Source organism: Thalassophryne amazonica, chromosome 20 (assembly GCF_902500255.1).
Source record: "Thalassophryne amazonica chromosome 20, fThaAma1.1, whole genome shotgun sequence".
In the NCBI taxonomy this organism is placed as follows: domain Eukaryota; kingdom Metazoa; phylum Chordata; class Actinopteri; order Batrachoidiformes; family Batrachoididae; genus Thalassophryne; species Thalassophryne amazonica.
In genome coordinates, this window is record NC_047122.1 from 39,178,967 (window position 1) to 39,202,680 (window position 23,714).

Here is a 23,714-nt window from a genome sequence, read left to right on the forward strand (position 1 = left end):
CTCTCTTTGTCCTTTTGTCTGGCCCTGAGTGTTTATATTGTTTTTTCTTTAGTCATGGCTTAGTCCTTGCCTCTTATTTTCTTGTTGCTTAGTCATTCTGTTTATCATGTTAGGGTTTGGGGATTATCTGTTATTCTTCAGCCACTTGTTGAGTTCTTTTCTAGTTTAGTCTTTGTCCTTTATTTTCTCGTTGTTCAGTCATTCTGTTTTTAATCACATTAGTTTCTCATGTTTATCTGTTATACATGTTGAGTTCTGTTCTAGTTTAGATCCAGCCTTTTGTTTTCTTTTGTTCTTTTTCAGTTCTTACATTTGTTAATTCTGGTTCTCTCACAATTGGAGTTTAGGTATCTTCATTTCTTAGATGTTTGGGATTCATGTTGTCACTGTCACATTCCTGTTATTGCTGCTTTTGTCTGACATGCCCACCTGTCACTCCACCCTTGTCTCATCTCGTCTGGCCACGCCTTCCTCCCTGCACCCAAACCTCATCATGCCCTGATTACCCTCTGGAGCTAAACCCCATGATTTCCTCAGTTCAGTGCTAGTTCATTGTGCATCCTGCCTCCTTCCAAGCCTACCATAGTTCTGTTTTAGTCTGTGTTCTTGCCGTTCTTGACCCACGCTTGTTTTTGACCACGTTTTGTCTCAGCCAGTTATCCTGCTTCTCCGTGTCTGAACCTCGCTTGCTTTCTGACCGTGTTTTTGCCGCCTCCTATAAAACTGTTCGCCAGTGCTGGAACTCTGCTCGTTGACTGACCACGCCTCTGCCTCACGACCACCTGTATGTCCGCCTGTGTGATAGTCATCTTGTATACCGACCTCAGCCTGTTTTTTTTTTTTTTTTTATTAAACCTTTTTCTAATTCCCTCATCTGTCATGAGTCTGCATGGGTCTTCACCTTTCCTGCTGTACTATGTCAACAGTTCCAGACACTAGATAAACGCAGTCCATTTACTATACCACCAAATTATTTTGCCATCATTTCCATCTATTCTTTGATTCTGATTTTTCTTTCCCATTTTCTTGTATATTTTGTCCTGAATTTTGGTATGTAGTGTGCAACATGTTTCTTCCTTCAGTTACTAACTTGTTAGTTGACACTGCATCCAACCCGTAGCAGACGTGTCCATGGAATATCACATAGGTAAAATAAAATTGCCTTTTCAATTAACGTGGTGCATCAAAGTTAACTATTAACTAATGAGTTAATCTTCATTCTGTATTTTTTTATTTTTTTAGTATGGTGAGACACAAGATGACAGCATTTATTGTTGCAGAGTTATTGCTTACACAAGGTAGCTGGGATGGACTCCCTGACCCACCCACTCATTTAGATTTTTGCTGCATGAGCCCTATTACCAGTGCAGGGAATAATGATTCAAGCGTGTTTGAATGAGCACACCAGCCTGTGACGTTTGCACAAGTCAACACCAAGCATTAATTCAAATTAAGTGATTTTCTTATGGCTCAGCAGTTGAAACTGAGTGCTGCAGCTCCTGTTATTGGCGGTATTAAGGCTGTTGGTAATTTTATATACAAGTGCACGCACGTTTCACCAGAGAAACAAACAAACCATCATAAAGTCCTCTGGAGCAGCTGTTGTCCTGAGAATACGCAATGTTTCTGTCACACACATTGTGCGCTTTCACAAAAGCACTCTCCTGGATTGTTCGCCCTACGCAGCCACACAGAAAGCCAAACTCAAGGTTTTGTTTATTTGCAGAGAATCCGCCATGCACATCTTCAGTGCTGCTTAGGGTAAGAACCGATAACCAGTGCATCAGTAGGGGAAGGAGGCAAGTGTTGGAGGGGGTTCGTGGTCATCAGTTAGCGGTGAATTAAGACCACAGCGCCCTGCAGACGGCTCTGCGCATAAATTGAGACTTGCCCTCTCTTCACATCTGCTCTCATCTCTGATCAGACCCACGTTCACCTCATTAAACATCCTCAAGGGACCTCGGCTACCTCTCGTCTGCCACAAACACGTCCACCAGATGTCTTTTCTGCAGCATACACTATACGAGAGCTTCTTACTGCAACTCGTCTCTCGCGTCCCTTAACCTCCAGCTTTCTGCCTCACCCCCGTTCTCTCCTCTCCATCGGGGGTTCAAGTCAAACAGATGTGCTAACCTTTTCCCACTGCTGTACAAAAAAAAAAAAAAACAAACAAAAAAAAAATACATACACATTTCTGACCCAATTTCTTCAAGAAAAATACATGCAAACACAAAGGAGGAGGCACGATTAGCTTTTTGTAAAAAAAACTAAACAAAAACCTCCCAGCAGTGGTTGGCACAGTTGCGCTCTCTTGCAAAACTAACTTTAGCAAATTAGCGTCTCAGCTACCATTAGCGCACCAATCAGCTAGCACTAAATTTAATTCAGCTAACTTTAAAGTCCACTATAAAAACAAAAACAAAAAAGTTTAATTGTCCAAAATGTATGTTTGTTTCTGTTGAAGCTTAAAAGGTAATTTGTACTAACAGTGATTAAATGATAATAAAAGTTAGCATCTTGCCATTGTGATTAAAAACTTGTAGTGAAGTTTTGTGCAAGTCTTTCTGTTGCATTAGTTAGCACTGCCACTGGCAGCCTTGTCTTTGCTTCCTCTGTGTTCCCCAAGTCACTTTGCAGACATACAGTAAAGCTACAGCCACATTAGCTAAAATGACAGTGATACGCAGTTGGCTTTGTCACTTGATGGGTGTTCCCAGTACACGCACACTACATCTCTGTAAAATGTCTTGTAAATCACTTCAGAGGAGTTATCTTGTTAACGTTTACAAAATATATGAGAAACATATTAGATTTATACAGAAACATAGCTGTTTCAGAATGCATTCTGCCATCTTGGATTTTTTTTTGTTCACGTGAACAACCACTTGGCACCCGCGGCATATTCACTCAGACCGGCAGTTGCCATGGAGCATCGCCCCGTATTTGCACAAAATACTCTTCATGTCTATTGTGGACCTGCCTAATTGGCAGTAGAGCGACCGTTTGTCTTGCCACCACAAAACAGCCACTCTGATTGAAATGAATTGGCAACTCATCACTTAGCCTGTCACTTGCAGCTAATGTGACTGTAGCTTAAACCATGAGGAACCAGGTAAGGCGGCCACCTGATCATATCATCCTTATATCCAAATGCGTTTGATTTTGGATTGACTCATCCACATAACTAATTTTATATAATAAGAGTTAGCATTTAGCAGTAGCTTCAGTTAATTTTTTTGGCCTAGGTTTTTCTTTTTGGTTCAGGATTACCAGTGCGTTCTCGTCAGCAGCAGGAAAAATGTCATAGCCGTCGCTATAGCAGAATTCTTGTTGTCTGCAATGACAGACTGTAGATGGTGATGTGATGAGACATTTTTAATCAATGAAAACAACATATCTGGTTAACAGTCTGCCTCTTACAGCCAACATGTAAATGCAGCATTTCCCTTTCAGTTAGCAGATTAGCTGATGCTAAACTCGCTTTTTGCTAACTGGGACCACCACTGTCCCTCAGCAGGTAAACGTATTTGGCGTACTGTGATTCAAAGGGTCAAGCACACCTAAAGGTGAGAAATCCATTTAACAGAAAATGATGTCACATAATCTGAGTGACATTAAAAAGAAACATAAGAAGTGTTACTCTCCATGATTTATTCAGTGTTCTGCTTCACTGAAAAAGTGGCTTCACCCAATCATAAAAACCTCAACAGAACATTACAATGTGCAAAAAATTATATGTTCAAGGATATAGTTTGCATCAAACTCACTAAACCACACACAGAAGTGCCACATACACTCAAATAAAGGGGTCGTATTTTACATAAACACATTTGGTGTGAGGAAAGCTGTGCAGAAATTTCAAACCTGAGAACTGTCGTCAGATTTGTAACTACAGAAAAACTAAAAAAAAAAACCCACCAAACACCATCTTAAAAAGCAGATACCTTTGGCAACAGTAAACAAACAAAAAACTTCAAATATAAATAAACCTGATTCAACAGAAGCAAAATGACAGTGATCACTTCAAATTCATATGCTGTAATAAACAATAAAACTGATCATGTTTGTCAAATTTTGACAATGTATGACAAATGACTCAATTTTATTTAGGTATAGTGATAAAAAGTTTAACCCCTTAACGCCCAAATTTATATAGCTGTATATAAAAAAAAGTTTTGTGTGTGTTTTTGCCTTTAAGTAGATGGTAAATAATGTTGAGATTATTAATTTCACTTTTGCACAAAAACTAGATAGTAATATTGGGTATTCTGGTAATGTCTTTATGTTATAATAATAATGATGGTATGTTGCAAATTTGCGACAACAGGCATACAGGTCAATTTGTTAAGTTGCATATTTGAGTCAGAGATTGTAGCATACAACCCCTGGCAAAAATTATGAAATCACCGGCCTCGGAGGATGTTCATTCAGTTGTTTAATTTTGTAGAAAAAAAGCAGATCACAGACATGACACAAAACTAAAGTCATTTCAAACGGTCACTTTTTTAGACCAAGCAGAGGGAAAAAATATGGAATCACTCAATTCTGAGGAATAAATTATGTAATCACCCTGTAAATTTTCATCCCCAAAACTAACACCTGCATCAAATCAGATCTGCTCATTAGTCTGCATCTAAAAAGGAGTGATCACACCTTGGAGAGCTGTTGCACCAAGTGGACTGACATGAATCATGGCTCCAACACAAGAGATGTCAATTGAAACAAAGGAGAGGATTATCAAACTCTTAAAAGAGGGTAAATCATCATGCAATGTTGCAAAAGATGTTGGTTGTTCACAGTCAGCTGTGTCTAAACTATGGACCAAATACAAACAACATGGGAAGGTTGTTAAAGGCAAACATACTGGTAGTCCAAGGAAGACATCAAAGCGTCAAGACAGAAAACTTAAAGCAATATGTCTCAAAAATCGAAAATGCACAGCAAAACAAATGAGGAACGAATGGGAGGAAACTGGAGTCAACGTCTGTGACCGAACTGTAAGAAACCACCTAAAGGAAATGGGATTTACATACAGAAAAGCTAAACGAAAGCCATCATTAACATCTAAACAGAAAAAAAACAAGGTTACAATGGGCTAAGGAAAAGCAATCGTGGACTGTGGATGACTGGATGAAAATCATATCCAGTGATGAATCTCGAATCTGCATGGGGCAAGGTGATGATGCTGGAACTTTTGTTTGGTGCCATTCCAATGAGATTTATAAAGATGACTGCCTGAAGAGAACATGTAAATTTCCACAGTCACTGATGATATGGGACTGCATGTCAGGTAAAGGCACTGGGGAGATGGCTGTCATTACATTATCAATAAATGCACAAGTTTACATTGATATTTTGGACACTTTTCTTATCCCATCAATTGAAAGGATGTTTGGGGATGATGAAATCATTTTTCAAGATGATAATGCATCTTGCCATAGAGCAAAAACTGTGAAAACATTCCTTGCAAAAAGACACATATGGTCAATGTCATGGACTGCAAATAGTCCGGATCTTAATCCAATTGAAAATCTTTGGTGGAAGTTGAAGAAAATGGTCCATGACAAGGCTCCAACCTGCAAAGCTGATCTGGCAACAGCAATCAGAGAAAGTTGGAGCCAGATTGATGAATAGTACTGTTTGTCACTCATTAAGTCCATGCCTCATAGACTGCAAGCTGTTATAAAAGCCAGAGGTGGTGCAACAAAATACTAGTGATGTGTTGGAGCGTTCTTTTGTTTTTCATGATTCCATAATTTTTTCCTCAGAATTGAGTGATTCCATATTTTTTTCCCTCTGCTTGATCTAAAAAAGTAACCGTTACTGACTGCCATAATTTTTTTCCCTGATTTCTTATAGTGTTTCTTAAAGCCAGAAAGTTGCCATTTGAAATGACTTTAGTTTTGTGTCCCGTCTGTGATCTGCTTTTTTTCTACAAAATTAAACAACTGAATGAACATCCTCCGAGGCCGGTGATTCCATAATTTTTGCAAGGGGTTGTATATGCGACGATGGGGTTAAAGGGGTTAAAGACAAAAAAAAAAAAAACCTGAAAGGTTTTTTAAATGTGAGCAGTGATACAAGGACCAAAAAAAGAACAGCTACAGTTAAAAAAAAAAGAAAGATGAATGCAAGTTGTAACAGACTAAATTTATTACTCTCAACAAAGTGATGAAACCGCTGCCTTTCTATGTAAAACTAACATGTTTTCATATATTATGTAAAAGCTAGCGAGAAATAAACACTTCTAAAACTGAAACTGCTGTTTTTGTAACCTGTTAACACCTCTGGAGTGATTTACAAAACATCTCGCGAACGTCAGTGTACACATGCATCACACACGGTCAAAGGTAACTTCCGGCCTTTCCGAAAGCTCATGTATGCTCACTCGCACGCGCTTCTGCAGACGCCGTTAAAAGCTACATGCTCATACGGCTGAGGGTATTTTAGCATTGCACTATATTATTAACTTTGTGTTACTACTTTTGCAACAGTTTGTACACAGTGTGTCCAAACTTTTGCCTGGCAGCGTATATGGCAACGAAACATTTTTAAGTCAACTTTGGATCCAAGATTCACATTTAAAAGCAATTAACATTTTTAACAGCTTGAGATTCTTCTTTCATCTTTTGTTGGTTTGATTCAAACTAATGATTTATCATCTGCAGCATCTCTCAAGTTGAAACTACTGAATGTGTTGGAAAGCCAAAAGCCAAAGGCAGCAATTAAACTCTCGTTACTCTCTGGCACCACCACTTGCTTGCTTCGTGAGTGTGTGAACACAAATCCTACTTCATAACATGTTGATCACAGATACCACGTCAAAGGCGGGGGGGGGGGGGGGGGGGGGGGGGAACAAAAAATAATCAAACATGAAAAATAGCTTATGATTGTGTTTCATATTAATGACCTGAGTCCTAGCAACAAAGACAAATTAAGGGTAAAAATTACAGCAAGTGGTAACCAACTCACCACAACACAACTTCCCAGCTGCAGCAATATTACAAATTAACCTTCCTGTGAGTCACTACATGCAGCAGAGTTTATGAGAACGAACTGGATCACATTTAAATTCACATCAGATTGATGACTTTTTAAAAACCAAACAAGAAAGACAGTCAAATACACACATTTGCTGGGGTAATAACCACCAACTACTGTTCAGAAAGAAGAGGGCAGCCAGAATTCTTAATGATGTCAAAAGGCAAGAATGTTAATGTCAGACATCAAAGGGAAATCTCTCTGTGTAAGAAATGAAAAATGATTAAAAAGAAAAATTAAATTATTGTGAGGCAGACCAATATTTTGAGAACCTCTCTGAGCCTCTCCTACAGAACATCACTCAAGAAAATGCTTTCAAAATTTAGACTCCATCATATAAACAGAGGGTTGAGCAGATAACCTCCAACCCTCTTCTAGTGGTCACAGGGTTTACTCTTTTTTATGATGTTTGGTAAGAAGACATTAATGTCTATTAGCCATGTAAACATCCAATTATTCTTTACAGGCAGAACGTTCTGGGCATCCTCATCACTTGCCTAATGATGCAGGATCAGCAATATATGCCAAAGACTTCTGGGATGGTTAAATACCCAAAAGATCGATTCGCCAATTTTTAATCCATTCTCATTTTAATTCCCACAGATCGATTCATACATCCAAAGATAGATTTTTTTTTTTCCCTAACAAAGATCAATTATACAGTAGTGTTCAGAATAATAGTAGTGGTATGTGACTAAAAGATTAATCCAGGTTTTGAGTATATTTCTTATTGTTACATGGGAAACAAGGTACCAGTAGATTCAGTACATTCTCACAAATCCAACAAGACCAAGCAGTCATGATATGCACACTCGTAAGGCTATGAAATTGACTTAAGCGTGTGCATAGACTTGGATTCTGAATGGAATCCAATCAGAAAGACTTCTGATTGGATTCCATTCAGATTGGAATCCTTCATATAAATGGACTTCATACGTTTCATTCAAAGTAATTAAGATGATTGGATGTTTCACCTGCTGTTCTGAAAAGAAACCTGTCGGACTGTTGATTACGTGCTGCTGATGACTGCACTGCCTAATGTTCGTGTGATCTTCACTGATCACAATCACAGCAACAATCCTGAAGCTAACAGACTGATTGACAAGTCTGAAGTAATCACATGTGTAATCCTTCTCAGACCACGGTGTGTCTGATAACATGATTTCTGGAGTCATCTGGATTTATACATTTACATAAAACGCTATCCATGTGTGTTGCCTACATTTTGAGTTCATTTTCTTCTGCTGCTTCCTGTTGATGAGGATTTAATTTTGTGGACAAGAAAGCAGATTACACTGAATTCAACAGGTTAAACCGTGCATGAAGGTCTGCAGAATGTGACAAGACTGTGTGAGGCTTCAAATGATTTTTGGCTATATTTTAGCGAGAGCTAGAAGCTAAAAATGATAATGATAATAATAATGATAATAATAAGTCTAACCCAAAATGTTTGATACTTCATGTGAAATAACCTGCACTATTTTTAACCTGATGCCAATGATGAGTTAGAAATAATATCTTAATGTGATGCAGGTAGTAAATCAGGGAGAAATAAATAAATTAAATGTAATTTACTCCATCACATAATGTGCTAGAAAAATAAGCCAAATTATACCCACATAGTGCAGAGTTAGGTTAAAAAAAACCTGAAGAAAAATATGATAATGAGAAGAACGCAGCACAAATAGTGGAGCTCTGTTGACGGTTGTTCAGGGTGAATGCTGGTGCAAACCTGCTAAATATTTTAAGAATGCAAAAGTACTGGTGTGTTGCCTGTGTTAATTCAGCACCATTCAGCCACAGCAGATAGAAAACTGCTTCACAATATAAATAAATAACTTTTTTAAACGTGTAATTTTCAATACCCCCATACAAAATACATCAGCAGCCCACGTTTTGCACCGTTACACACTAACTGACTGCAGCGTTGTGACATTTGGGGGCAGAGGTTTGACAGCTCATTTTCTGTCATATTCTAAATGTAACTCAGACACCTGAAGTAAAGCAATTAACAGCAGTGACTCACAGGCTAAATCTCTCTCTTCATCACTTCCTCCAATTTCTGTCCTACCGTCCCCCACCTTTTTTCCCCTTCCTGCTTAGAAATGAAGCTTTCAGTGGAAAATGCCACTCTTTAATAATTTGTATTCACGTGTCATCGTGCAGAGACTTTTGGTTCTCAGATGTGGCTGCTGATCCAACAAGTGCCCTAAAAACACCATCAACAAGGTGCAGCAAAAGCGAGCGCGACAGACCGAAAGTGACTCGTCAGCCAAAAGCCAACACACATGCGAAAACAGGAACATGACAAGAGCTTGATTTAAAAAATTTAAACAAAATGATCATTTGTGAGTCTCACACATGATGCCGACAAACAAATGCTGATTGCAGTTGAGCAGCAACAACTTGTTGGCACCAAATATTTAAACACCAGTTTTTGTTTGCTGCTGCATATCAGCAGGGAAGACGAGCCTCAAATCTATGTGCATGTGCACGCTTGTACAATGTCAATGCAGACACGGATCTGCTGATACTAAGTAGCAGTGTGTCTATCAGTCACATCAAAACAGTTGGAGCAACACCTCAGGTCCCCAGTCCAAAGCTGTCTGAGCCACAGCAAACACAGCGGCGCCAAGTGTAGCGGACAGTCCCCACACCGCCATCTTCACCATTCTGTTCCCCTTCCCCCACAGCTGGCCTCGGTCCCGCGGCAAAAATGGTTCCAGTTGGGAATGACAAAAAGCTACAAGAACAAAACAAGAAATGGGTCAGACTGAATGGCTCAAAGAAGAGAACGAGAGGAGGATAAACTTTGTTCTACTGCAAAGAATAAAAACAGAAGTAGAACAAAGAAGAACCAAAGAACTAAGAGAAACAAGGAAAGGTCAACTACTCTATAACCTTAGCCAAATAATAGCAATTCACCATTAAATTAACTGGAGAGAAGCCAAATGGATAAATCCTCCTTAAATCACAAGAAAATCGCAGTACTATTATGTGGCAGCAGAAATTGACTGCTACACAGACCACCAAAAAAAAAAATAATAAAATAAAATAAAAAACTGGTCTAAAGTCTAGCGCAGAGTTATTCTAGTGTTTATATGACAATACTCATACACCCCTTACATAGGCAGGTTGAAAATGCATGTACACTCTGATTATATGCACAAAGAAAACATTAAATAAAAATAAATACTACCAGACAAATACACTATTTTCCTTAACTGCTTCACCTCAGGGAGCTATGGCGACTGATCTCCACAGGCACGCTTGGTTGCATTAGAATGTATGTGTTCACCTGCCAGGAAAGCACTCACTAGAGGTGGCATTGAACGCACTGCACCCATAACAAACTTTGAATGCAGATAACATGCCCTCTGAATAGCAACATGGAGTTGCACACAAAACAAATGCACTATGCACCATAGATCGGACCCGTAGCCGGCATCATACCTGTCAGGATTACTGATTTCCATTCACTGTTGACACATCAGCCCTCTGTCATGCACGGCAGCCTGCTGCTAATTGAATTTAGATAAAACTTTTGGGAATGATATGCATCACTTTTATCATTACACTGCTTGGCCTCCAGGGAATGCTACATCTTATTATAGATGGCCTATACATCATGTCAGAGGCCACTGTGAGATTTTTCATAAAACCTCAGAGAATAATGCATCTCCATTCTGTTCAGGCATATTCAAACTTGCACTGAGTGGTCTGATTTGTTTACTCGATATTGATTTGCCAAAGGGGTGAGCGTTTGTACAGGATTGAATATTTACTGCTGCCATGAATAAAACTACGTTCCCACATACAGCAGCATATAATGCCTGAACGTGCACATCAAATATTTAGTCCTTTCTCTAACGATTTTGTTTGGGTACAAATGTCTGATCTCAAAATCTATATCCCTACACTTCATACAGCGTCCAATGAAAACTTCAATTTTATTCATGGCTTTACTGTGTCGGTTCTTCAGCTCCTTCACAGTCTGTAATAAAGTTACAGTTAATATTTTTACCATGTCTGGAGTTTTTGGCACCCTGAGCCTTGGTAAGGCGTTGGAGAACAGAGTCTGGCCTCTGGTGGATAGTGGAGCGCTGAAACGCCTGAAATGTGCTGATGGAGAGACTGGAGCGGGAAAAGACATGAAGAAAGAGATAAAACAAGAGTTAGTTGGTGATGGAGAAGAAGGTTAAGCATGAACAGCTGGACAGCAATGAGGGTACAGGCCGCTAAAGAGAGATGACAGAGACCGATAGAAGTAGCTAAGACACTAATGCGAGTGAAGCATGATGGGGCAACACTGTATCTATCAGTCAAAAATTATCTAAGGGACATTCCTGCAGAATCACTGAATGTAACATTCTTAAGATAATGCTGCTGTTTGGTTTGCCACAAGGTATTATTCATAAGTACAGAGGGTTTGCAATTTCAGTGTAGCACACTGCAAGCACTCCCTGAGTCAATGTTGCCACTTGATGTTCAAAGGATGCCGGATTCTGTTGCTTTCCAAAGGATCATAAGGTGAAAAAAGTGATTTCATCCATGAAGAATGAAAACAACCCCATGTGCTCACCCTAAAATGCTATATCAGCAAGCACTGACATCACATGCAAATCCTTTTTACTGAACTTATAAATTCCTCACCTTTTGCGAGACTGCAGTGCGGCATTTTTGGCTAGTAAAGAAGGAGGATACTGGTCAAAAAGGGCTTGGGACTGTCCAATTAGAAGTTCATAAGGAAGGTCCTGGGGGATGCGAGACAGAACGTGGTGGACCATGGCCATATCACACTCTGTCTCTTTCACCTCCTTCTCTCGATACAACACAATCTGAGGAGGAGAGTTTGAGGAAGAGTTAGAGTAAATAAACTGCCCTGATATAGCACTTTTCAATGTAATGCAGATGCTAAAAGTGCTTTATAACAATGTCTCACATTCACCCATTACATACTGTCATGGAAGGTGCCCAACTGCACATTGTGAGCAACCTGGAGATTAAGAACCTTGGTCACAAGCCAACCTGTTTGACCTTTAGACCAGAGGTCACCAACCCAGTTCCTGGAGGCAGGGGCTCTCCAGCAGCAAGGCTGGTGACCCCTGCTCTAGACCATTAAAAGTTTCAACCATTAGCCTGTATAAATTTTAGCCCAAACAGGGATTAGCCAGCCAATCGTAAATGTGATCTTATTTAGGTACATCTATTTAGTCCTAAGAAGTCCTAAGAAGGCAAAGAGTTAATATTTCTCACTCTCTCATCTGATCATTAGGTCCTATCTAATAAGCCGCTGGCTTCACAGTGCTCAGCAAGACATTCTATTTGTCCTGAGTGACAAAACCTCTTTTCTGCGGCGTCCACACAATCTCACCGTAGCAGCAAGGTAGATGGGCATCAGGGGGTGTGAGGCCAGGAAGAAGTCGTAGAGTCTCAGGGTGTGTTTGAACTCTGACAGGACATGACCATACCATGTGATGAGCCACGACAGCGCAAAGATGGTTCCCACCTCTGCTCTGTTAGCAAGAAGTAAACAGAAATTAGAACACAACTTAGGGTACTACTGTCCAATTAATTTTTGGTCAGGGTCCCTACATTCCTGCCAAAATGTGGTGTTAGTGAACTTCAGTATGACACATGCATTGGCACAAAACCTGCCTGACAGAAGCAATAGACAGTAAACCAACTCATTTGCATACTATAGTAAGATGAATGTAAACCAATGGGAGCACAGCACATCAGCAAATCAAATCGGGGGGTGTAAAAACTGAATGAACATGAAATAAACAAAACAACAAAAACACTGAGGTCCTTTCTTTACAGCTCACACCTTAGCCAAATACCAAAAATGGCCCAATTGTAGGCCCATCAGACACTGAAGCTGCAAGATTCTCTCCTGATTCATCAATTTGCAAAGAATCTGCCATATGAAAGTCAAAGAAAAATACACCAGCTTTGCCTTTGCCTACCCTCCTAGACTCTCCCCCGACGTCCTTCTCTGTTGTCTGCTGACATAAATAGGTAGTTATTTTTGACAGAGTTTCAACTAAATTGGAGGCAGTGAGAGGGCTGTTGATAAATATTAGATAGGAGCATTTGTGGAGGAAGGAAGAAGAGCAGAAGGAAAAGGGGAAGACATGCAAAGAGAAGACAACTGATGGGTGATTGAGGAGAACACATGATGGGAGGGTGAAAGAGCAAAATAAGAGGAGGAAGCAGCAGAAAGGAGAGAGGAAAAGGGATAGAATTAAGGAGGTAAGGTGAAGAGAAACTGCAGACTTTGAAGTGAAGGTTGTTTATCCTGCAGTTTTTCTTTTAGCTTTAAATCTACTGTCCTGTTTGTGAGACTGTGCAGGGAACCAGCAAATATGGAGGCTGCCACCAGTACATCAATTACAAATAACAAGGAACAAAGTCACAGAGAGGACACCCCACTCTTCCCAAACCCCAATGCTTGTTGTTGTGGTTTTAATGGATTTCAGTATATATTACTTTTAACTGCTTGCAATGTTTCCCACATTTGGTCCCTGTGAACCACACGACTGCATCTTTCTTTGTGTTACACGCAACATGTCCCAGATGCTGACTGGCTAAACACACCTGAGTCACCTCCTCAGTTGTGTGTGAATCAGATAAGAATGGAAAAAACAGCAAACAACAACCTCTGAGGACTCACTGTTCGATAGAACTTTGAAAGTGTAAACATGGTGCAGACCTCAGCTTGTCAGAAAAGCCCCTGAAACAGCTGTAAGACCGCCTGACACCAGAATTCTCCACTGATTGGTTTTCAATTTGTTCCCAACTCAACAATTAAACAGCCATCACCTTTCTGTAACTGAAGAAAATCAGTACTTGGATGCCCTCTAGTGGTTATAAGTACCTGATCATGAAGTCATAGAGTTCAGCATCTACACGCTCCAGTATAGGCATCAAGTAGTTTAAAATGTGTTTAGTGCTATCCATCGTAGGGTCCATGAAGTCCCTGTCAACAAACAAGTCAAAGACGAATCATAAACATACTCGTATTCTTGGTAAAATTTAGAATATTTCTGCTTAATTATGGATGGGAATTGTGAAAATTTTATTGATATGGATGCCATCATCGATTCTGCTTATCAATCAAATTCTTTATCAATTCCTGCTCAATTTTCTGTGTGGAAAAATGTCAGACTACACAGGTTTTAGCATCAATGCAGCAGTTTTCCTTCTTGCTAGATGCAGAATTTGATATCATGAGAGAGAGTTGTTACGATGCACAACTGCAAGAAAAACATGCTGGCATTGATCAAAGGAATGAATAATGTCAAAGACATAAATAGACCCCAAAAAAAATTGAATTAGTTCTCCACTGGAACTGGTTTTCCTTGTTGCTAGATTTTTAGACTTAGACCTGAGTTTTTACAACATGGAATTGTACAGGGAAAAAATACTGGCACAGATAGAAGGAATGTGTTAATGTATCAAAAACATTTACAACCAGGGCCTGAATATGATCTCTGTACTTAATGTGCTCCATTGTGTGAGAATTACCAAGTTGACTGATTAGTGAAAAAGAAATCTACTGACATTGTCCTACTGACTTTGCTGTTGTATGCCCTCTATGCTACATCTTGAAGTCAAACTTGTCTAGTTTACAGAATCTTACATATATTGCATGTGATACACGTTTCTTTTCTGAGCAGACAAGATGGTTTCCAAACTAATTACCATATTTCCTACTGTAATTATGTTTTTTTTTTCTAGTTTTGGAGTTTCTGTGACTTCTACTCCAGTGCAACTTATATACAGAAAAATCATGTATTTGTTATTATTAATAATAACAATGCCTATTTATGTAGGGCTTTGCCAGGAAGCAAAACACTAACCAAAATAAACTAACATTGAAAAAATTATTGCCAATAATAAAATGCATGCTACAACAATGCAAAAAATCCCAAATTAAAGAGCTGATAATACAGACAAAAGGTGGGACTTATACGTACTCTGGGAAATTTATGGTAACAATGCCATATTACTTCAAAGTCTTAAAATTGCTGGGTACTTTGAATAAAGAGATTCAGAGGAACATGAAATACTACCTGAGGTGATAAATGGACAGTGTGTGCAACATGGCAATGGCCATCCGTTCCCCAACCACCAGCAGGAGAGTGACGGCCACGTCATGATAACCCTGGTAGTAGTGGAGCTGAGGGTTACATTTCAAAACCTCCAGTATGATGTCAATCAGCTGCTCCTGAAGCACTGCTCTCTCGCCGGCTGGCATACCTGAGGGAGTCAAAGTACCAACTGCTTATCACGCCGAAGCATTGACCAGGGAAACACCCATTTCTGCCTTCAATATCAGTGAGTCAACATAAGTCGATTCAACTCAGGTTCACAATCTGTTTACAACAAGAGTTTGGTAAAGTCCTACAGTTCATTAATTATTAACCCTTGGTAGATATCTGAGTGTTGGTTGCAAACGTTCATGTATGCTATGATAAATGACAACCAGAGCTTCAGTGCACCTTGACACTGATTCTTTTAGTCTCTGGAACATTACTGGAGGGATGGGACACCATTATTCCCAAAGATATTCCCTCACTTGGGGTATGACGGTGGTGGTGGTGGCAGAGTGCTATGTAACGCATTGATCCACAATCTCCCACACAACAGGCTTAGATGTTTTTTAATGATTTGCTGATTTATGTATTGTATTCCATCCATCTTTTTAAAAACATTTTAAAAACCTTCACAAAAGTGCAAGCATGTCAAAAGTGCATATGAATGTGACCACTCGCAAAAACCCGAACAATCACAAACCTTCAATACTCCTAAACCAACCACAAGCCCTACAAAATAATAATAATAAAAAATCTGAACTTGATTTTTTTCAAGTTTTAAGAAAAACATAAGATCTTTCAACCAGAGAGAAATGGATGGGGAGTGTGGAGCTTTTCAAGATAATAATATTCTGTGTCGTGCTAACAATAAGGTAAAAGCAATTACATCCACCTGCTAGCTAGCCAAGGACACATCGGAGACTCCAGGAACTGCAAAAACAGTGATTTTGCAGACAAGGTTCCAGCCAGACTCCAAGAACGTGACAGATAACATCAAAATAAGAAATCAAATACGTATGGCAGAAGTTTAGGGCAAAGAAAAATGGCAGGCCATATAAGGAAGACATACCAGTAAAATTATGAAAGATATTATCCTTAAAAAAATAACTGAAACATTTAATTCCCCTCTTACCCCATAAATGAAAGGCAATGTCTAAAAAGGAAGGAGGGAAGAGGTGATTATTACATAATGGGCCAAGAGCAGAAGCTGAAATATATCTCAACTGAAGTTGAAATTGACACCATATTTTAAGAGAGGCGACTACAACAAGATTGTCTGTGTACTGAGACAGGGACACAGGGAGAGACAAGAAAAATAATAAGACACGGAGATACACAAGTGAGCTTCTAACTGACATCAAGTTACATGAAGATATTTTAGCCAGTAAATGTATTTTTGAATGTTAGCTGCCCAGTAGTAAAACGTCCAATTAGGTAAAGACAGACCTCCACTGAGCTGACATTTTTGTAGTAATGATTAATGAACCCTGGAAGTTTTACCTCCCCATATGAATAAGGAAATCATTTGATCAATAGATTTAAAAAAGGTAAGAACAAAGGAATACACTGAAAAAGGTATTAAAAAAAAGGGGGCTTAGTTAACAATACAATACAGCCATGTGGAAGTGTCTGCATTTAATTTGTCCTGTATTATCTTCAAAAATAACACACAGACCTTTAGGAAACCTCTTCATGGATCTCCTGACATCTAAGACTACTTGATTATAGTCCTTGTGGTTCTCTCTCACATCTCGACCTACAACAGATAAAACCTTTGTGCTATTAGTATCAACATCCTACAATAAAGAATTCACTGAGGCTGTTTATTTTAATGACAGTTATTCATAGACAAAGATGATGCTTTAGTCATACAAACCAGGTTTATGTGGTAGATCATACACATTGATGTTCAACAGTTTGGGCCACACCTTTCTTCTTAGTTCATCGGTGAGAAGTCCTCCTTTAGTGGCTGCTGCTCTCCTTAGCATCTCAATGTCCACTGGATCACTGTTCAAGAAAAAAAAAAAAAGCAGAACTGTACACTTCACTGATAGACCAAAAAATAAAATAATAACAACAACAGTAATCATGTTAATGAACCAAATGAGAGAATCGCATTAATTCAAAAATTCTTAAAACCATTGTGGATAAAGTGCCCAATAACTGTTTTTCCAATGCAAGTTTTCTACATTCAGAATTTAAAAATAATTTAAATTCTTATTCACCTTTATAAAGTTTTTTTTAATGGTTTATTTAACAATTCAAGATTGTTAAATTTGTTGTATTACAAATTTTATATCTGACAAAAACACCGTGGTGTCTGCCCTACAATGAATACTACACCACATTATTTTTGTGCATTTTTCTGGATTGCTGTCTGACCATTATATGAAGGAAGACAATCGCTTAGCTTCCATGTGCCGCCTCCTACCAAGCCTAGCTAAAGCCCTCATCCCACTATCCCTTTGAGGAATGCGTGTAATTTCATGTGTGAAATTAGCTTAGCTGAGTGCGATGAAGGTCACTGTCTATGAATAAATACAATACAATCTAATTGTGAAGTGCTGGATTATGGGAGCAGAGGCATTCCCACTTGGGAACAAAGAGGCCGTGGCCTTTAGCTCTGTTGCTAAAGGAATGGAATTTGTACAATGGAACACACAAATCTGACTGTAATAATATAATAATAATATTTCAAGGCAGATTACTTGAGAAAAGCCAGTAAAATGTGAGGATTTGTGTCATTTGAAAGAACATGTGGCACTGTGGATTAATATAGAGAAGGGTTTGATTCCATGTTCATCCTTTACGACACACGCATGTACTTGGGTTAGACACCTCATACGCATCGTCCCAGCCAACCCGACTGTAAATGGTCAACCTTGACTTGGGAAGTCACCTGCGATGCACTGGCACCCCATCCAAGGGAAATCACAATCTGCTTCACAAAACAGTATCCAGGGATAAGCACCAGTCCAGTGAAAAATAAGGGCCTGTGTAGAACTTACTTATAATTGTCTAAAAAGTGAGCTAAAAATCAATTCTGCTGCATCTCAACTACAAAACAATAAATCTGTGTGAGTTTGCTCTTGTACCATTGTTTCTTTGCACCTGTGAGCACATTCTGAATGCTCCTCTGGAGAACAGGTCATTTATTCTCTTCTTCCTATGCTGCCATGGTATATTTCTTCAACTTTGTAACTGGACAGAGCTGACCATCTTTGACTGGTAGTTTCTAGGGAGTCACTTGTGGACAATAAACTGTTCTTCATTATGGCCTTTTACACTTCTGTTTGCCAGCTAATGTCTTTCAGAGCATTCTCTATCTTCGCCTTGTTATTCTGTGTTTATTCTGCCTTTATCTTAGTCTTCTTTATCTCAACCTCCAGCTTTCTCCTTTATGATTGTGTTTATACTTTCTTTGGCTTCTTCTCTTGATTGTGGACCCAGATGTTGCAGTGGCACACAGGATATGATCTCATTGTTTTCTGAGGTGCCAGTAATGGGGAACCTCCGCAAGCATCTCTTCTGATGGCACACTGTCAGTAAGCTGTGGGAGTCTGGTCTGGGGGTTGACGATGCTTATTCAGGCCATGAATCTCATCTGCAGCTCAGTGAATTCAGCTGTCATGGGTGTTAACAGCTCTTCCTCCACATGATGCTAAGTCACACTATCACGGCACCTCTCCCTCTCCAAAAAACACATACATCATTAGTCATTCACATAAGCATGTAGTGACTTTCAAATTTGGACCAAATCATACAAACAAGTCACCAAATGAAGAATTTGCTTCAGATTCCTCCAAAAAAAAAAAAAAAAAAGAAGGTAAATAACACAAGAGGACAGTCACAGTGACATCAGTTCCAACCTATTCAAAGCTTGATGGATCTCTGCCAGTTTCTGCTTCCTTCCAGAGTCTGGTTCTGGGGAGGGGGAAGAGAGAAGAGGGTGATGAAAGATACAGGAAAAAAATACAAGATAAAAAAGAAAGAGGCAGAGGTGAGTAAAGTGTAAACAGAAAATAAATTGTACAGAAGGAAGTAAAGCAAGAAAAAGCCCAAAGTGAAACAGACAGGCATAGGGAGAGAGAAACAGAGAAAGAGGTAAGAGGTAACAAATAAATTTTGCCAAAGTTAGTTCATGTAGGCTTAAGCCTAATAATTGGCACACTGTTTCATATTAATTTTGGGATGTACAACAGGTGCTTTGCATTATGAGAAATGAAATTCTTACTTAAGCCCAAATGTTGCTTGGCAAAATCTTCATACTAAAGGATTATTAACAGAGCGCAAGGTCTGTACAGGAAAATATCTGACTGAGGTGTCGACAGTACAGACCGAGCGAAATAATTTGATTATTATATGGCTGCTTGGAGATGTGTTTTCATCTTGTTGGTCTTCATTTTACATGTCCACTTTAAGCTTGTTTGCTGTTAATTTCTCCAGTTCAAACTCGTCAGTGTTGAAGTGAAATAAAATTCGCTATGGTCCCCTTTCGTAACTGATAATTTCTTTGTTCGCTTTTAGTTTTATTTTGCTTTTAAATTTCTTATTTAAAGAGGGATTTGTGTGTCGCCTTGCTTCCTGCTGAGTCCTGCCTCTTTTTCTGTCTGTTTTCCAGGTGGCATGCTGCGGAGCTGATCATCACAGCTGTCACTCATCATAACGTGCGCGAGAAACTCAGTCCTCGCCTCCAGAGATCCCGCACCTCATCAGCTCTGTGGGCTCCCACCTGGCTTTGGACTTCATCCTCACCATCTCCACTCCGCTCGGATCATTTTAAACAAAGTTGCAAATGTGATACGCGTTCCAGACTGATTGTCATGGAAATCACCCAATCAGAGCGCGCATACCATCGCAACCATATAATAATAATAATAATAATGTTATCCACATTCAATGGAGTAAATTATGAAACCCTCATTGTTGAATTAATTTCTGTGATCATAATTAATTAATTAAAGCTGTAGACAATATGGCGTAATTAGCCATTAAAGTTTTTGTTTTACAAAAATGAAGAGTTTTTTATGAATAAATGTGCATATTAAATTGTGGAGCTAATCTGCATGTGAATTATGAATCACTTTTCAATCTTTAGTTATAAACACATCAGCTGACAGCCTGTGTTGCAGTGGTTAATACTCTTACAACAAGGAGGTCTTGCATTCAAGTCTGTGTGTAGTTCACATTCACTATGCTTGACTAAGGTGGTGCATTTGTCTGCAGATCTGGAGTTGTGTCAGGAAGGGCATCCAGCAAAAGTCTTGTGCCAAATCAGATGTGCATAATATGATTAATTTGAGTTCCATATGAGTTGGATTTTTTTTTCTTACTGTTAGACAGCAAAATGGGACATTCCATTTCTTAAGGTATATCAGGTATGTAAGTATTTGGAAAGTGACAATTTTTCAATTTTGCCTCTGTATACCACCTAATAAAGTTGAAATAAAACAACCAACATATGCTTGTTGTGTAGACTTTCAGCAAAAATACTGCATTAACTATTTAGGAATTACAGTCACTTTTACGCATAGTCCTCCATTTTACACAGGCCATTAGTAACTGGACAAACTAAACATCAGGAATAATACTAAGAAAAATCATCTCTTTTACAGCATCTTAACAGAAGAGGCGAGACTCCATAGCTGATAAATGGCTATGGAAAGCAACACTCTCCGTAGCCGGCAATCAATTCACCATGTTGAAGTTTCAAATCCCGCAAAATCTCGGAAGATCTCAGAAAGGTGGCTTTCACTGTGATGTGTGTGTGTGTGTATATATATATATATATATATATATATATATATATATAAAAAAAATTATTATTATAATTATAATCATGGTTTCACCGCTACGGAGAACCGTTAAACAGCTAAGAAAGGAGATGGATATGTGAACATTTCCAGAATGCCTACAACTTCATTTACAGCAACCATTAAGAAATACAACAAACGGAGTTGCTTGATATATCTGTATTGGAAAATTGGATGCAAAAGTCATCATTTGTAATTTGCACAATTTCAAAAATGGTGTCACTGTCCAAATTCTTATATACCTGACTGTATCCTGAGCTTGAAGAAACTGTCACTTATTCAGATGATTTAGCCCAGGAAGGGGCAGAGGGTGTATAAAATGTCACACTTGGCTGTCCACAATATGCATCCTGTGTCTGTGAAAATTCCAATATAATGAAAATTACATGCACAAACAAGCATTGTTGCAGTTATAATCCCCATATGCAATGTTATTCATTTATCCCAGTGTGAAGTCTGAAGCCCCGTCACACATAGAAAGAATGTGTAGGGACCAGGCTGAAACGGCAAATATTGTCATAATCGGATGCAGTTGGGAGGGAAAGAGGTGTGGTCAGCCGTGTCAGAACGCATCCAGATTACCTCATCCAGACCTACACGATGGCATCCAAAGCGTATGTGGACAACAGGTAGATGACAGACTGCCATCAGATGGCCATAAAAGGCACTGAAGACTGCCCGATGTCCAAACATCTGGATGACATTTTTGCTCACTTCAGGAGCACAACGCAAGTCTGTACATTGCGATGTCAGTTTGATTATCACATGGGATTTATTTTTTGCAGCACACAGACGCCTGGTGAAAGGCTTTTCACTACAGGCTGTTGTTTGGATCCTGTGCGGTCTGCACTGTCCTGGTTCCATGCTGGAGGTGAGATCCATATTTAATAATCTTGTCATGGTCTGGTGAAACAGTTCCACGTCACACATTCTACAGAGTTTAGATGGTGAGCAGGTAATAACATGTATATTACAGTGGTGAGATCCGTTCAGCTTCATGCCTGACATGCACTATGACGCATTACTGCTCATGAGATTACGGAGAGGCGCAGCAGCACACGGTACTTTCGGTTTGATTGCGCATTGCTCACACCCACTGTATATTATGAATGCATGCCACATACATGTTATTACATATCAACCACTCCTTTGCCCTCCCTGGCCGGGATCCAATGGAGGTGGACATCTGTGGCACAACATGTCGGTAGGCTTTGCTGTGACTGATCGATCTCAAAGCTCAATCAACCGTGATCAGATCATTTCAGATGCTGTTTTGATGCCATCAGAATATGTCTACTGCGATCAGATGACGCAAAAACTGCATATAGATCGCAGTCAGATGTGCGTGGCACCTCGATGGCGCCAAGATTGTTTTGAACATGTGCAATACACTTGGGACAGCTGAGCAAATGGGACCAAATATGTAGATGTTCACAAACTGCTGTCCGTTGGTCTTCAGACCGCACCTCAATATTTCCAGATTGTGGCCGGATGTGTCATTCTGACACAATTCAGCCTCAATCGGCGTATGTGTGATGGGGTATGAGAATTGTTCAGACTTTGCACTCTGTGGGGGTGCTTTTCCAAGTGGATTTACATTTAAGTTATCTTGACATATTGTGATATTACATGATTTCAGGCATATTGTTCATTGGCCCAATGGTTAATCCAAAACCCAAACGACAGCAGGTACAATAATTAAAGGGTAATTTACACCCATCTGTCCCCTGTCTGGTTTCAAGCAGATCAGTTCGGATAACAAGATGCCACGCAAGCAGTACTTGAAGATAGACAGACAGAAATAAATAAATAAATAAGTTACGTGGACAACAAAATAATATGCCATTTCATACAACTTTGGTAAAACAATAAACAAACAACTCTTTCTTATTGCCCAATGTTTAGATGCCTGTTGTCACATTAAAATTCACACGTTTCTTCGCAACATGGAGTTCTGGTTACAGTCCACTCGTGGATTAGTTACCGTAAAGAAACAGCTTTTTTTCGGTTGCAGGAATAGATTTGTGTAACTTAAATGTTCATTTTTCCAAATTTTAAGCATTACCTTGGTTGACTTTACCTCTTGTTACAGACCCGTTCACAGCGACACCTCCTGCGTGACATTTCTTCCTCTTGGACTTTTTCATCGCCTTTTAAAACTTTCTGAAAACCTACGATGCTTTTGGTGGATTAAACGTAACAACAAAAATGACACAGCTCGTTCTTAAAAGGACTAAAAACGCGGAAAATGTCAGCAACCATACCAATGTTGCTTACCAGCAACTAAGTCAACCTACCGTGATGTCTGCTTATACGCCGCAATTGGTCAGATATGGCACGAGTCTCTTTTCATGGACGTCATTGGCTATTCGCCGCGCGCCTCATCACATCATGAATGTAGTTTTTTTTCGATCGTGGACGATCCATACAATATTACATGAGATATATAATATACAGTATTGTACAAAAATGTTAATCACGCTATAGGTGATGATTTTTAAAAATGCAGTATTTCATTTTATGTTAGTAGGTCAACAGAAGAGCAAATGTGACAAGTCAAATATTATAATAAAATCAAATATGGGAGTGTTTCCAGTAAATAAAATAAATTATCAAATTAAAATCTTGGCGTTTTTGTAAGTGTAGTGCTTGGGTCATATAAACGCCACAGAAAGTTGCTGATTATGACTAAAATAAATTTATAAATCACACATTCTATAGGAGACAAGTTAGAAATGAGGTATTTTTAACAGTAAAA

The 23,714-nt window shown here is 39.1% G+C and overlaps 1 protein-coding gene across 2 annotated transcripts; it reads right to left on the bottom strand.

Annotated features, from left to right (window-relative positions):
- Nucleotides 1-8,299: 8,299 nt before the first annotated feature.
- Nucleotides 8,300-23,373, bottom strand: zgc:63863 (uncharacterized protein LOC393372 homolog). Of its 2 annotated transcripts, none has more exons than XM_034160966.1 (10): nucleotides 23,022-23,373; nucleotides 19,013-19,067; nucleotides 17,020-17,150; nucleotides 16,819-16,899; nucleotides 15,120-15,306; nucleotides 13,922-14,023; nucleotides 12,416-12,557; nucleotides 11,695-11,879; nucleotides 11,066-11,175; nucleotides 8,300-9,784 (listed from the first exon to the last, which is right to left on the bottom strand). In XM_034160966.1, the coding sequence occupies exons 1-10, from the start codon at nucleotides 23,101-23,103 to the stop codon at nucleotides 9,603-9,605; spliced, it is 1,257 nt and encodes a 418-aa protein (XP_034016857.1). In that variant the 5' UTR covers nucleotides 23,104-23,373; the 3' UTR covers nucleotides 8,300-9,602. The 2 variants fall into 2 exon arrangements, with proteins under 2 accessions (XP_034016857.1, XP_034016858.1); XM_034160967.1 differs by having other exon boundaries at nucleotides 23,037-23,371.
- Nucleotides 23,374-23,714: the final 341 nt, after the last annotated feature.

Coding starts and splice junctions, on each gene's coding strand:
- zgc:63863 (XM_034160966.1), bottom strand. CDS start 23,103: ATGAAAAAGTCCAAGAGGAAGAAATGTCACGCAGGAGGTGTCGCTGTG. Junction 15,307..16,818: donor CATGAAGAGGTTTCCTAAAG/GTCTGTGTGTTA, acceptor TGACTCCCTCAG/GTATGCCAGCCGGCGAGAGA. Junction 9,785..11,065: donor TGCCAAAAACTCCAGACATG/GTAAAAATATTA, acceptor TTGTTCTTGTAG/CTTTTTGTCATTCCCAACTG.